The 13285-nt window shown below is 30.1% G+C and overlaps 1 protein-coding gene and 1 long non-coding RNA gene across 3 annotated transcripts; one reads left to right on the forward strand and one right to left on the reverse strand.

The window, feature by feature from the left end:
• Positions 1–607: 607 nt before the first annotated feature.
• LOC123210888 (pumilio homolog 5-like) lies at positions 608–2339 on the reverse strand. The gene is made up of 4 exons (XM_044629376.1): positions 2250–2339; positions 1857–2069; positions 1635–1745; positions 608–1031 (listed from the first exon to the last, which is right to left on the reverse strand). The coding sequence occupies exons 1-4, from the start codon at positions 2337–2339 to the stop codon at positions 945–947; spliced, it is 501 nt and encodes a 166-aa protein (XP_044485311.1). The 3' UTR covers positions 608–944.
• Positions 2340–4803: 2464 nt separating this feature from the next.
• On the forward strand, positions 4804–9299 carry LOC123212330. Of its 2 annotated transcripts, XR_006501534.1 has the most exons (4): positions 4804–7108; positions 8619–8661; positions 8804–8859; positions 8987–9299. It is a non-coding gene; the product is annotated as an uncharacterized LOC123212330 (long non-coding RNA). The 2 variants fall into 2 exon arrangements; XR_006501533.1 differs by lacking the exon at positions 4804–7108 and having other exon boundaries at positions 7116–8661.
• Positions 9300–13285: the final 3986 nt, after the last annotated feature.

Here is a 13285-nt window from a genome sequence, read left to right on the forward strand (position 1 = left end):
ACCAGCATTTTGACAAAAAATTGTCTGATAAATTCAAGAACAGACAATATACTTTCACTGAATATAAATATGTCGATTATCATAGATTAAAGATTAAGATACATCAAATAGCATGGATAAAGCAGACAATGTCAATAATGGATGTTGTACATACATGGTAATAATCAAATGCATGTGGCCCTGGTGATATCATAGAATCAGTGATGTGTAGATAATAATTCACTAAGGACAGGATACGTTAACAGCTATGGTGAATGAGAGGTTGAATTGGCGATAACAAAAAGAAAAATGGAGAAGTTTCATCTATGGAAGTTGAGTTTGAAAATAAACACAATCCTGAATTTACAAAGAATGAGGTGATTGTTCAACAATTCTTGCCCAAGGTTTCTTCAAGATGATTATCAAAATGCAAATACCACGTCCAATCTAAATATTTTAGCGTCTTTCAGTTATACACACAGGGCAAACAAACATTGCCAAACATAAAAACATAAGAAAGATTGTAAATGCATCTATGTAGGGATATAGGAGATTCATGTACCTTTGCCATAAAGTTGCTCAAACCGAGCAACTATGTGTTTCCCATAAGTGTATTTTCTCAGAGCATGACAATGAACCTTTATTCGATTGATCAATGTTTCACGTTGTTTATCACTACATATTTCAAGAATCTTCTGTATCACATAGTTAGTAAATTGGTCCTTCATCATTATTTGATACATGGAAAGTCAAAACTTCAAGAGTCAACAAAAAGAAAAAGACAACCTTAAAATAAACTTTGAAAGGAGGTATGATGATGGTAGAATTTGTAAATTAAGGTTTTAATTCGCCTCACCAATAAATTGTCATTCTCTTCAGATTGCCCAATTATCTCCTCGATCAAGAGCTCCAGCTCTGCAGCATCACCATGCTCCAAACACTTCTCAACAACATTTGAGGCATATTTATGCTGACTCAACTGTACAATTTTTTCCAGCCAACTTGTTGATAATTTGGCTTCTTTCATTGGACTTTCCCCTCTCCAGAACATGTTGGGAGCGGTACAAACAATTCATATTTGAGTCAAGAACAACATCATCCGAGAGATTAGAAATACTTTACAGATAGAGCAGGGAAACTTGGGGAATTTTAGGCAGTAAGAAACTGCAGACAAACAATTAATGACTTGGACCAACTGAAACCCAGTGAAGCACTCTCAAGAGAGAAGAACAAAATTGCAGATACATCTAATTCACCAATTGAAATTGCAAAGCACTCTCAAGTCAAGACAGAAGAATGAAGCAGCAAGCCAATTGAAGTAACACCAGATTCCATACTACTCATAGGTCAGGGAGCACCTGAAGAGAGTTCCTCCCAAACAAATAATGAAAAATCATCTACATCACCAACTGGTGGAATAATTGGTGAGCTTGGTGCTAAAAGATAAAGAAAACGACAAGCATAATCAAGACGAATAAGATTGGTCAGCAACTAGTTCAAAGAAGTCAGTTTGAGGCTATACAAAAATAAAGTATATGTCGTTAGAAAACAGATGCTGCCACACATATTTAATGACAAATTAACCAGTTCCTAAGCACTTAATAGACAGCTGACAACAATTATCAAATAAACAGCACAAAGCACACAATACCTACCTGGGTAACATAGTTCCCATACTGGTCCTGAGCAAGAACATAAGCAGATTCCAAAATTTCATCCACTATACATTGACCTTGTTGTTCATCTGAACAATGCTCCAAAACTCTCTATTGAAAAGAAAAATACATAAATAAATATTAGTTTCAGCAGGCACAACAAACATATTGTGATCTCAAATAAATAAAGTCTGCACAACCAAGAAAATCGAGTTATATTACCTGAATAACACGACAACCATATGGATGTGTAGAAAGCGTGGCAACTTGACCTTGAAAAGCAGAAATAATAAATCCAATTTTTTCTGTAGGTATACATTCTATACACTTCTGTATCACATGATTTCCATTCTGATCATATACACATATCATGACATGCCCATCAAGCTCAAGGACTAACTGTGCTTTCTGATCAAGCTCAATGACTTCAAGGGCCTAGGAAAAAGAGTCAAGATTCAAAGAAAATGCTATTAAAATTTCAAACCGAAGGATATACAGTTACACTCGGTACTCATTTAAGCAAAAAAATGATGCATTCTTTCTGAAAAACAAACCCCCCTTCTCTCTCCCCCACAATATTCTCTGCCAAAATTCTTTTTTAATTTGGTATCTTACTTCACATTGAAAGGCTTCACTTTGGAATTTACTTTGCTTTCTCTGATTGCCTAGTCCACTCCTAAAAAGGGTGACGTCTTTTTCTTTCATGCCTCGTAGATGTCATGCCTCCTTTTCTTTTGTATCATTACAATTTAAGATTCACTTACCTCTCTGATAACAAATTGGTTGAAAATTTTTCTGTTTGGTTGTTAGAAGATAACACCAAATTACAACATCTAAGTTCAAGGAATCTTTCAAGTACCCAAGTCTAAATACAATCTACATCTTATAAATATTGTTAGCAACAATTTCACAAATCAATTACTCGTGAATATAGGCACAATTTTGCCTAGATTGTCACATAGAGACATGTCAAACAATTTATTGAAAATAATATTTCTTCTTCAATAGATGAAATAAAGAGACTTCGTAATTTGGACTTGTTTAGTAATAATTTTTCAAGAAAGTTACTTGACACTTTTGTTAATAGTTGTTTCTCATTAACATTACTAATACTATTAGATAACAAATTTTAGGGGCAAATTTTTCCTAAGCAGATGAACCTAACACAATTGTACTAGCTATACTTGGATAACAACAACTTTAGTGGGAAGATTGGAAATAGGCTCTTGAACGCAACTTCTTCATAGCTACTAGAAGTGGTGGTATTGCACTAATGTGGTAATACCACCACTTCTAGCAGCTATGAAAGACGAAGATGATGATAATGAATTTGTTATCGACATGAAAGCATTCGTTTGAAATTTTGTTGGATCATATGTCACAATTATATTAGTATTGATAGTGATCTTTTGAATCAACTCGTATTGACATAGAATTTGGTTTAATTTCATTGATGTATGTATTAATTTATGTTTTTATTGGTTTTTCAAGTATGTTTGACATTGATTTTGATCAATGTAAGTCATGATAAGTTAATACCATTTGAATTTTAATGCATAAGAAGCTACTAGTGGCTGAGTGTATGTGTCAAGCAAAATTTTGAGTTAAAAGATTGTTTCTCTGTAATTAGTTACACATATGACTTATTTTAAGTTTATATATTGTAGGTCTCTCTGTGTTCATTAATCCACATTGGTTAAGATTGAATAGGTATGGCTCAAGTTTATAAAAAATTAATCTGAACAAATATGATATTAATTCAACAGCAATATTGCAAATGTACACATAACAAGAAAGCTTATACTCAGTAGCTTTGGTTTATTGTGAAAATCGGAAATTCACTTGCATAAAAATGTTTGATGTTGTTAATTTATTAAGAATTAGACACATATTTTTCCAATCATCAAGTTGATTATTTTAATTGAGCGTGTATTTTAATGACTTTATATTATTTTCTTATAAAAGAACATTTTTTTTTTCCAAATGAAGTTATTGTTTAATTCGACTTCTATTGGTTATTCTTAAGTTAAGTCTTTATATAATCCCAAGTATATGTTAAATCTAATTTGCAAGCCCTCTTTTTGTTGATTTGAATTAGTTCCTGGGAGTTAAAGTGAAGTTGGAAATATATAATATAATAGCTATGCTGGCTGCAATACTTTCAGTTCAGCAACATACAATCGATGTATGAAGAAACTTTTGTGATCAATCTACTTTGTTTAATCACACAGCACAGAATTTGAAATTTTGTAAAAGAAGTAAAAAGGGTTAGCATAAGATTTGTTCATTTGTGTATTTTTTAATGTATATATTACCACTTTGTGGTGTCTCGAGCAGGTTCAATTGTCTGTCTTCTCCAAGTTCAAGCTTATTTTCATGTCATTCCTTTCCATTATCATCTCATTTGGGATCATGTCAGACTTCACATCGCTGTAGAGGAGCAAGATTTGTTGTTAGAACTGATGCGATGAGTATAAGAATAAACTTTAGCTTTCCTTTGAGACAATGGAACTTGTTATTTTTTATGCGGTAGTTTTTACTTCCTGTGGATTTTTAAAGAAATTTTGGCATACTTTGTAATGTCACTGATATGCTGTTTGAGAGTTTTGTTATATGGTTAATGACTAATATTTTCTGACATGCAGGTTACTATTTAGTCCTCGGGGTGTCAAAAAAGCCAGTAAATCTGAAATAAAAAGTGGAATGCCGATTTTCATTTTCATTGTTTTCTATATGTCTGTACTGTTCTATTACATTAATTTTATGGCTTACATGGTGAAATAAATATCCCTTTTTTTTTATTCTTCTTTCTCTATTTGTTTTATCCGAAATTTTCGGTTCATTTATATATCAAAATGATTTATCTTCTAGTCATTTGAATTTTATAATAAATCAGGCTTTAGAGGTTATCCAAATTTTTGTTAACAATGTGATCTGAATATAGAACACAATTAACTGAATCACTGCAAAGAGAAATATTTTTATTATAATATGAATGGGGAACTTGTAAGGTTCCTATTACAGTGGAAATTTTAAAAATAGAAAATACACTCTTCTGGCAGTTCTGAGGCACCAGATCGCATCCCAACAACACTCTGAAATCTGATGAGTCTAGCTGACACCCATCTTCCCTTGTTATTGACACTGAGAATAATTTAAGAAGGTAGGGAATCATGGGCTTCCCTTTTTATCGCAAATTAGATTTTGGAAATCTTTAATTAGTTTCTGATTGAGACTTTAAATTATGATTCTCTCCCACTTAGTCTTTTTAGTTCTATGATAAATTTGCCTTATTGGGGTCTTAACACAATACATATGCTTTCATGTTATGTTTGTGGTTTCCCCCTATTTTCTGTGCAGTTTATTAATACTATCTTTGTTAATCATATCTTGGTTTTTTGAGTATTTCATTTTATTTGCATAGTATGCCATAGTTTCTCGATGTGTATTTTTTAATTCTGCATGCAATTGGCTTGTCATTTTACATAATCCTTATGCTCTTTCAAGTCCCTGGTAAAAGGCTATTTGTTTTGTGTATTTGGCAGTTGTCACAATTGACATTAATTTGTTTTTTCTTGTATTGCTTCATTTAAGAGGAAGCAATTTCATAACATGATGTTGAATAGTGTGGGGAGACTATATGAGGTTGTTTTTTTGATAAATATTATATGTACTCAGAAACTCAATACAAAGCTCAGTTAAAATCACAACATGAACCAAAAAAAAAAAAAAAGAGCATTAGGTTATTATACTAGAATATGACTTCTCTTTTCTGGTTTGGCAGTGACAAAATGGTCGGGTTGGTGGCTGATACTGGTAATGAATCATTTGTGATTCTCAATATTACCTTTTATCTGAGAATTATTATGTAACTAAAAATAAGTTGAACTGAAATCTGAAAGATAAAATAATTGGTCTGAAACAGAGTACCAAAACCGATTCTTGATTGGATATAATACATGGTCCACTTTATAAATTAATTTCCTTGGAATTCTGATTAAGGAACGATCAATAGCAGTAGAAGTGTATATATTTGGAAGTAACATAATTTATGCTGTAGGAAATGTCTGAACTTTTTTCTTTTGGATGATTGGAGGAATATTATGGAGTGATTTGTTTCTCTGCTGTTCTTAAATATTGGATCTATATAAAGTAACAGACTATTTAGTTTTGGGTACTGTGGCCTATGACGGTATATTCATCTTGGTGGAAACATGATTATCCAAAATTAATTCAAATGAAACATTCTCTTCCTTCTTCAGACGTACCCTACTCTGTCCTTGCAAAAACACTTGTTAAACTTGTAGATTAGTGTGAGCATTGTAAGAGATCTAAACCAAAAGAAGAGCCTTGGTGATAGAGAACAGGAAAAAGAAACAGAAGAATTGGAGAGAATAAGAAGTATAGATTAGGCTTAACAGCTTGAAAGAGGAGAAATTCAGAAGTAGTAAAAGAGATACCAATAATCTGTGTGATCTGTTTTTTTTAATTGTTTGGTTGCTGAAGGAATTGCTTGTTGTCTCTAGCTTGCAGCTTTTTGAAGCATGACATATTAATTCATTATTTTTCTCTGCCAATCTTCTGAATTAGTAAGTTGGGAAGCATGTTTAATGTATATATTGCCACTTTGTGGTGTCTCAAGCAGGTTGAATTGTCTGTCGTCTCCAGGTTCAAGCTTATTTTCACGTGATTCCTTTTCATTATCATCTTATTTGGGATCATCTCAAACTTCAAATTGCCGTAGAGGAGCAAGATTTGTTGTTAGAGCTGATGCTGTGAGTATAAGAACAAACTTTAGCTTTCCTTTGAGACAATGGAACTTTTTATTTTTTATGCGGCAGTTTATACTTTCTGTGGACTTTTAAAGAAATTTTGGCATACTTTATAATTTCATTGATATGCTGTTTGATAGTTTTGTTATATGGTCAATGACTAATATTTTCTGACATGCAGGATTACTATTCAGTCCTGAAATAAAAAGTGGAATGCAGATTTTCATTTTCATTTTTTTCTATATGTCTGTACTGTTCTATTACATTAATTTTATGGTTTACATAGTGGAGTAAGTATCCTTTTTTCTTTATTCTTCTTTCTCTATTTGTTTTATCCAAAATTTTCGGATCACTTATATATCAAAATGATTTATCTTCTAGTCATTTGAATTTCATAATTAATCAGGCTTTAGAGTATATCTAAATTCTAGGCCTAAAGAACTAGCAAGTGTTAATTTTTGTTAACAATGTGATAGGAATCTAGTACACAATCAACTGTATCACTGCAAAGACAAATTTGTTTATTATAATAAGTATGGGAACTTGTAAGGTTCCTATTGCACAGGAAATTATAAAAGTAGAAAATACACTTTTCTGGCAGTTCTGAGGAGCCAGATCACCTCCCAACAAAACTCTGAAATCTGATGAGTCTAGCTGACACCCATCCTCCCTTTTTATTGACACTGAGAATAATTTAAGAAGGTAGGGAATCATGGACTTCCCTTTTTATTGCAAATTAGATTTGGAAATCTAGGATTCTTCTCTGCTTGAGATTTTAAATTATGATTCTCTCCTATTCTTATTAGTTCTATGATAAATTTGCCCTATTGGCATCTTAGCGTAATGCATATGCTTCCATGATATGTTTTGTGGTTTCTCCCTGTTTGCTGTCCAGTTTATTAATACTAACTTTACTAATCATATCTTGGTTTTTTGAGTATTTCATTTTATTTGCATGGTATGTGATAGTTTCTCTCTGTGTATTTTTTAACTCTGCATGCAGTAGGCTTTTTATTTTACATTATCCTTATGCTCTTTCAAGTCCCTGGTAAAAGGTTATTTGTTTTGTGTATTTGGCAGTTGGCACAATTGACATTAATTTGTTTTTCCTTGTATTGCTTCATTTAAGAGGAAGCGATTTCATAACATGATGTTGAATAGTGTGGGGGAACTATATGAGGTTAATATTATATGTATACAGAAAGTAAATACGAAGCTCAGTTAAAATCACAACTTGAAAAAGAAAAAAGAGCATTAGATTATTATGCTAGAGTATGTTATCTGGTTTGGCAGTGCCAAATGATCGGGTTGGTGGCTGCAAATTATTATGTAACTAAAAAATAAGTTGAACTGAAATCTGAAAGATAAAAAAATTGGTCTGAAACAGAGTACCAAAACCTATTCTTGTTTGGATATAATACATGGTCCACTTTATAAATTAATTTCCTTGGACTTATGATTAAGGAACAATCAATAGTAGTAGAGGTGTACATATTTGGAAATAACATCACATTTATGCTGTAGGAAATGTCTGAACTTTTTTCTTTTGGATGATTGGAGAAATATTATGGAGTGATTTGTTTCTCTGCTTTTCTTAACTATTGAATCTATATAAAGTAACAGAACTATTTGGTTTTGGGTACTGTGGCCTATGATGATATATTCATCTTGGTGGAAACAAGATTATCCAAAATTAATTCAAATGGAACGTTCTCTTCCTTCTTCAGACCCTACCCTACTCTGTCCTTGCAAAAACACTAGTTAAACTTGTAGATTAGTGTGAGCATTGGAAGAGATCTAAAAGAAAAGAAGAGCCTTGGTGATAGAGAACGGAAAAGAAATAGAAGAATTGGAGAGAATAAGAACAAAATAAATGTTTGATCTGACTAAGACAACTCAGTTCTAAAACATTGAGAGACAAGGACTACATAGCCTTTTGCATCCTTCTCATATGTCCTACTTCACTTGGTCTATGCTGTTTTCCTTTGTAAGATGATTGTGGTACCTTGTTGGAGAAATCCTCTCTTTGTGAATTATATACTTGGTTGATTGAAGTAATAATTTTGTTCAAATTAGAAGCTTTTGTCATTTCTACATTTCTGTTCCCTCTGAGACTGAGCTGCCAAAGGTACTTTAATCAACAGCTTTGGCATGACTTCTTACTTTTGTTCAATTAATGTAAACTTGCTTTTATACTCTTTTCATTTTTCAGTTTATCGGAAGCTTGCTAGGAATTACCACCCAGATGTGAACAAGTGAGTTCCTACATTATTCTAATTTGTCCTTTTTACTGCTTGCAACACCAGTAGTTTTAGCTTGCTTAGTTTGTGTTCTATCTTCTTTATAAGTTTGAGACTCATATCATTAATGTTGCTTATTTGTGATTGTTCTAATAAGTATACAGAGAACCTGGTGCTGAACAGAAATTTAAGGAAATAAACAATGCATATGAGGTGAAAAATTGAATCATGTGATTATTTTAGTTTGTTATTTGTGGTCAACCCAGGGTACATGATGTGAAGTGTTTTGATGTTTCAACTGACGAGGTTGTTCTTACTGTTTTTATTGATGTTGTTCCAGACCCTGTATTAAAACGTGATGACACCAACATTCTTTACACCCGAAAAGTTTCATATATAGATGCCATTTTGGGGACTACAATCAAGGTCCCCACAGTAGATGGCATGGTTGATTTTAAGATCCCCCTGGGACGCAGCCAAACACAACTCTTGTTATGGCAAGGAAAAGGGTTCCATTACTAAATAAAAGCAACATGGGAGGAGATTGGTTGGTACACGCACAAGTTGAAATCCCAAAAGATTGAGCAGTGAAGAGAGAAAGCTTATGAAGGAGCTTGCTGATCTAAGCAAGGGTAAGACAGTGAGCACGAGATAGTTGAATGTGCATTTTAACCGTTCATTTTTATTAACTTAATGACGTTGCAACCATATTATATATAAAAAGTTTATGATTTTTGTTTGCTTGTAAATTGAAATCTCAAACCTAATTATTTTACATAGTCTTACTATCTCAATGAAGTTATTAATTGATTGCCTGAGTTGAAAGGCAGTTTTATTTTTGTTAATACATGATTATACTATTATAAATATGTATTATTATATCATTTTTATTCTTTATCTTTTAATAAAATACTTGAATCTTGATTATTAACATTTTTATTATTTACATGCAAAACTCGACTATTGAAACATTTTTATAATTTAAATGACTAAATTTTGAATATAAGATTATGTTGGTTAAAACATATATTATTTATTATTTTTCTTACTTCGTCTTTTAACAGAATAGTTGACTATTAATACTTTCATTATCATTATTTATGTATAAAATTTGACAATTAAAATATTTTCATAATTTAAATGACAAGATTTTGAATGCAAAATTATGTTGTTTAAGATATGTATTGTTATATCATTTTCTTTCTTCATCTTTTAATAAAAAACTTATTATTAAAAGTAAACTTTCATTATTAAAAAGCCAACTTAACTATTAAAACCTTCATAATTTAAATGATAAGACTTTGAATATAATATTATATTGTCAAAAAAATATATATAGTTATTTCATTTTTTTTAGAAGACTTGACTATTGACATTGTCATTATTTAAATATAAGATAAAACAGTTTCATTATTTCAGTGTTAAACTTTAACTCTTAAAACATATTCGTATTTTAAATGAAAAGACTTTGAATACAAGATTAGGTTATCCTAGATATGTAATTGCTATATTATTTTCTTTCTCCATCTATGGATAAAGACTTACTATTAAAACATTGAATATTAAAACTAAACTTAACTATTAAAACTTTTTTATAATTTAAATAATAAGACTTTGAATATAATATTATATTATCTAAATATGTGTATTGTTATTTCATTTTCATCAAAAGGCTTGACTATTAACAGTGTCATTACTTAAATGCACGATCCAACATTTTCGTAATTCAAATGATAATATTTGACTACTAATCTTATCTCAAATTAAAGGATGAAAAATTGTCATTCAATCAATTTATTTCATTAATTGATTATGAATTTTGTGACCAAACGAAATAAATAGATGAGTGGCCACAATAAATCTAACCTCTAGGTTTATGATATTTCTTTTTCTAATTTGTTTGGATATATATTGAAATTTCAATATTTATAACCCTTCAATTACGAAAGGGTTTTCTTTTTCAGTCAATAGGACATATATATTGCCCAAATTTATAGTAATATCTTTTTCTTCACGTTTGTCTTATAGTCAAAGACTTCACAACTAATATATTCATTTTCATATTGTCTAAATATGTGTATTGTTATTTCGTTTTCATCAAGAGACTTGACTATTAACGGTATTATTATTTAAATGCACGATCCAACATTTTCGTAATTCAAATGATAATATTTGACTACTAATCTTATCTCAAATTAAAGGATGAAAAATTGTTATTTAGTCAATTTATTTCATTAATTAATCAAGAATTTTGTGACCAAATGAAAGAAATAGATGAGTGACCACAATGAATCTAGCCTCTAGGTTTATGATATTTCTTTTTCTAATTTGTTTGGATATATATTGAAATTTCAATATTTATAACCCTTCAATTACGAAAGGGTTTTCTTTTTCGGTCAATAGGAAATATATATTGCCCAAATTCATAGTAATATATTTTTCTTCACGTTTGTCTTATAGTCAAAGACTTCACAACTAATATATTCATTTTCATATTGTCTAAATATGTGTATTGTTATTTCGTTTTCATCAAAAGACTTGACTATTAACAGTGTCATTATTTAAATGCACGATCCAACATTTTCGTAATTCAAATGACAATATTTGACTACTAATTTTATCTCAAATTAAAGGATGAAAAATTGTTATTCAATCAATTTATTTCATTAATTGATCATGAATTTTGTGACCAAACGAAAGAAATAGATAAGTGACCACAATGAATCTAGCCTCTAGGTTTATGATATTTCTTTTTCTAATTTGTTTGGATATATATTGAAATTTCAATATTTATAACCCTTCAATTACGAAAGGGTTTTCTTTTTCGGTCAATAGGAAATATATATTGCCCAAATTTATAGTAATATTTTTTTCTTCACGTTTGTCTTATAGTCAAAGACTCCACAACTAATATATTCATTTTCATATTGTCTAAATATGTGAATTGTTATTTCGTTTTCATTAAAAGACTTGACTATTAACGGTATCATTATTTAAATCCATGATCCAACATTTTGGTAATTCAAATGATAATATTTGACTACTAATCTTATCTCAAATTAAAGGATGAAAAATTGTTATTTAGTCAATTTATTTTATTAATTAATCAAGAATTTTGTGACCAAATGAAAGAAATAGATGAGTGACCACAATGAATCTAGCCTCTAGGTTTATTATATTTCTTTTTCTAATTTGTTTGGATATATATTGAAATTTCAATATTTATAACCCTTCAATTACGAAAGGGTTTTCTTTTTCGGTCAATAGGAAATATATATTGCCCAAATTTATAGTAATATCTTTTTCTTCACGTTTGTCTTATAGTCAAAGATTCCACAACTAATATGTTCATTTTCATATTGTCTAAATGTGTGTATTGTTATTTCATTTTCATCAAAAGATTTGGCTATTAACAGTGTCATTATTTAAATGCACGATCCAACATTTTCGTAATTCAAATGACAATATTTGACTACTAATTTTAGCTCAAATTAAAGGGTGAAAATTGTTATTCAATCAATTTATTTCATTAATCAATTTATTTCATTAATTGATCATGAATTTTGTGACCAAACGAAAGAAATAGACGAGTGGCCACAATAAATCTAACCTCTAGGTTTATGATATTTCTTTTTCTAATTTGTTTAGATATATATTAAAATTTCAATATTTAGAACCCTTCAATTACGAAAGGAATTTCTTTTTCGGTCAATAGAAAATATATATTGCCCAAATTTATAGTAATATCTTTTTCTTCACGTTTGTCTTATAGTCAAAGACTCCACAACTAATATGTTCATGTAATATTCAACCAATATTTAGTGATTGTTAAATTCCATTATTCAATTTATTGAGATTGTCAATACCAAAAATATAAGATTCTTAGACAGAATTTTCAAATTTTAGGTAAATCAAATAAACACAAATAGTTGGAAATTGAATTAATTCCATCAATTTATTTTAAGGTTAATTTATGCTTGTGATTTCCAAAATTTTGCTCTAATTAAAGGTATAATATGATGATGTGTATTACTCTATCCCTTCACTTTTCATTAAGTGATTATTGGATTCAATCCCATGGATATCATAAATGTACACAACTTTAAGTAAACCATGGTTTGTTAAAACCATTTCTTTAATGTGATCCAACAAACCATGGACAATTGTCTGACGATTGATATTATTTTTTACTTGTATGATTATTATGATATGGACAATTGGACTGCTTCTTGGATTCAGGTTTTATTGTTATGGAAACTTATTTTGGGTATACAAACTACTCTTCTCTCCTTTGTTTAGTAGCTTCATATATCTCTGATATTTTATTGGTTTTTCAATCATGTTCACTTTATTTTTTTAGCAGCTCAAAACTGCTTCTTTCACTCTGATTTTTATTTTTAGATTCTTTTGACAAGTCTATCTCTCTGCACAAATTGTGAAATACATTTTTTATATGAGACTAAAGGAATTTTAACCTCAACAACTGATTAGATATTAGCTTGACTGTTCTAGAGAAGCTTGAACCTTATTACAAGTGGGATATATGTATTTGTTTTAGATATGCGTGTAGCAACTATCAGAGATGTGTTTACAAAGTGTATACATAAGTTACATGTATCATATTTGTTATCAAATTATA

The sequence above is a fragment of the Mangifera indica genome, chromosome 3 (genome assembly GCF_011075055.1).
Source record: "Mangifera indica cultivar Alphonso chromosome 3, CATAS_Mindica_2.1, whole genome shotgun sequence".
Lineage (NCBI taxonomy): Eukaryota > Viridiplantae > Streptophyta > Magnoliopsida > Sapindales > Anacardiaceae > Mangifera > Mangifera indica.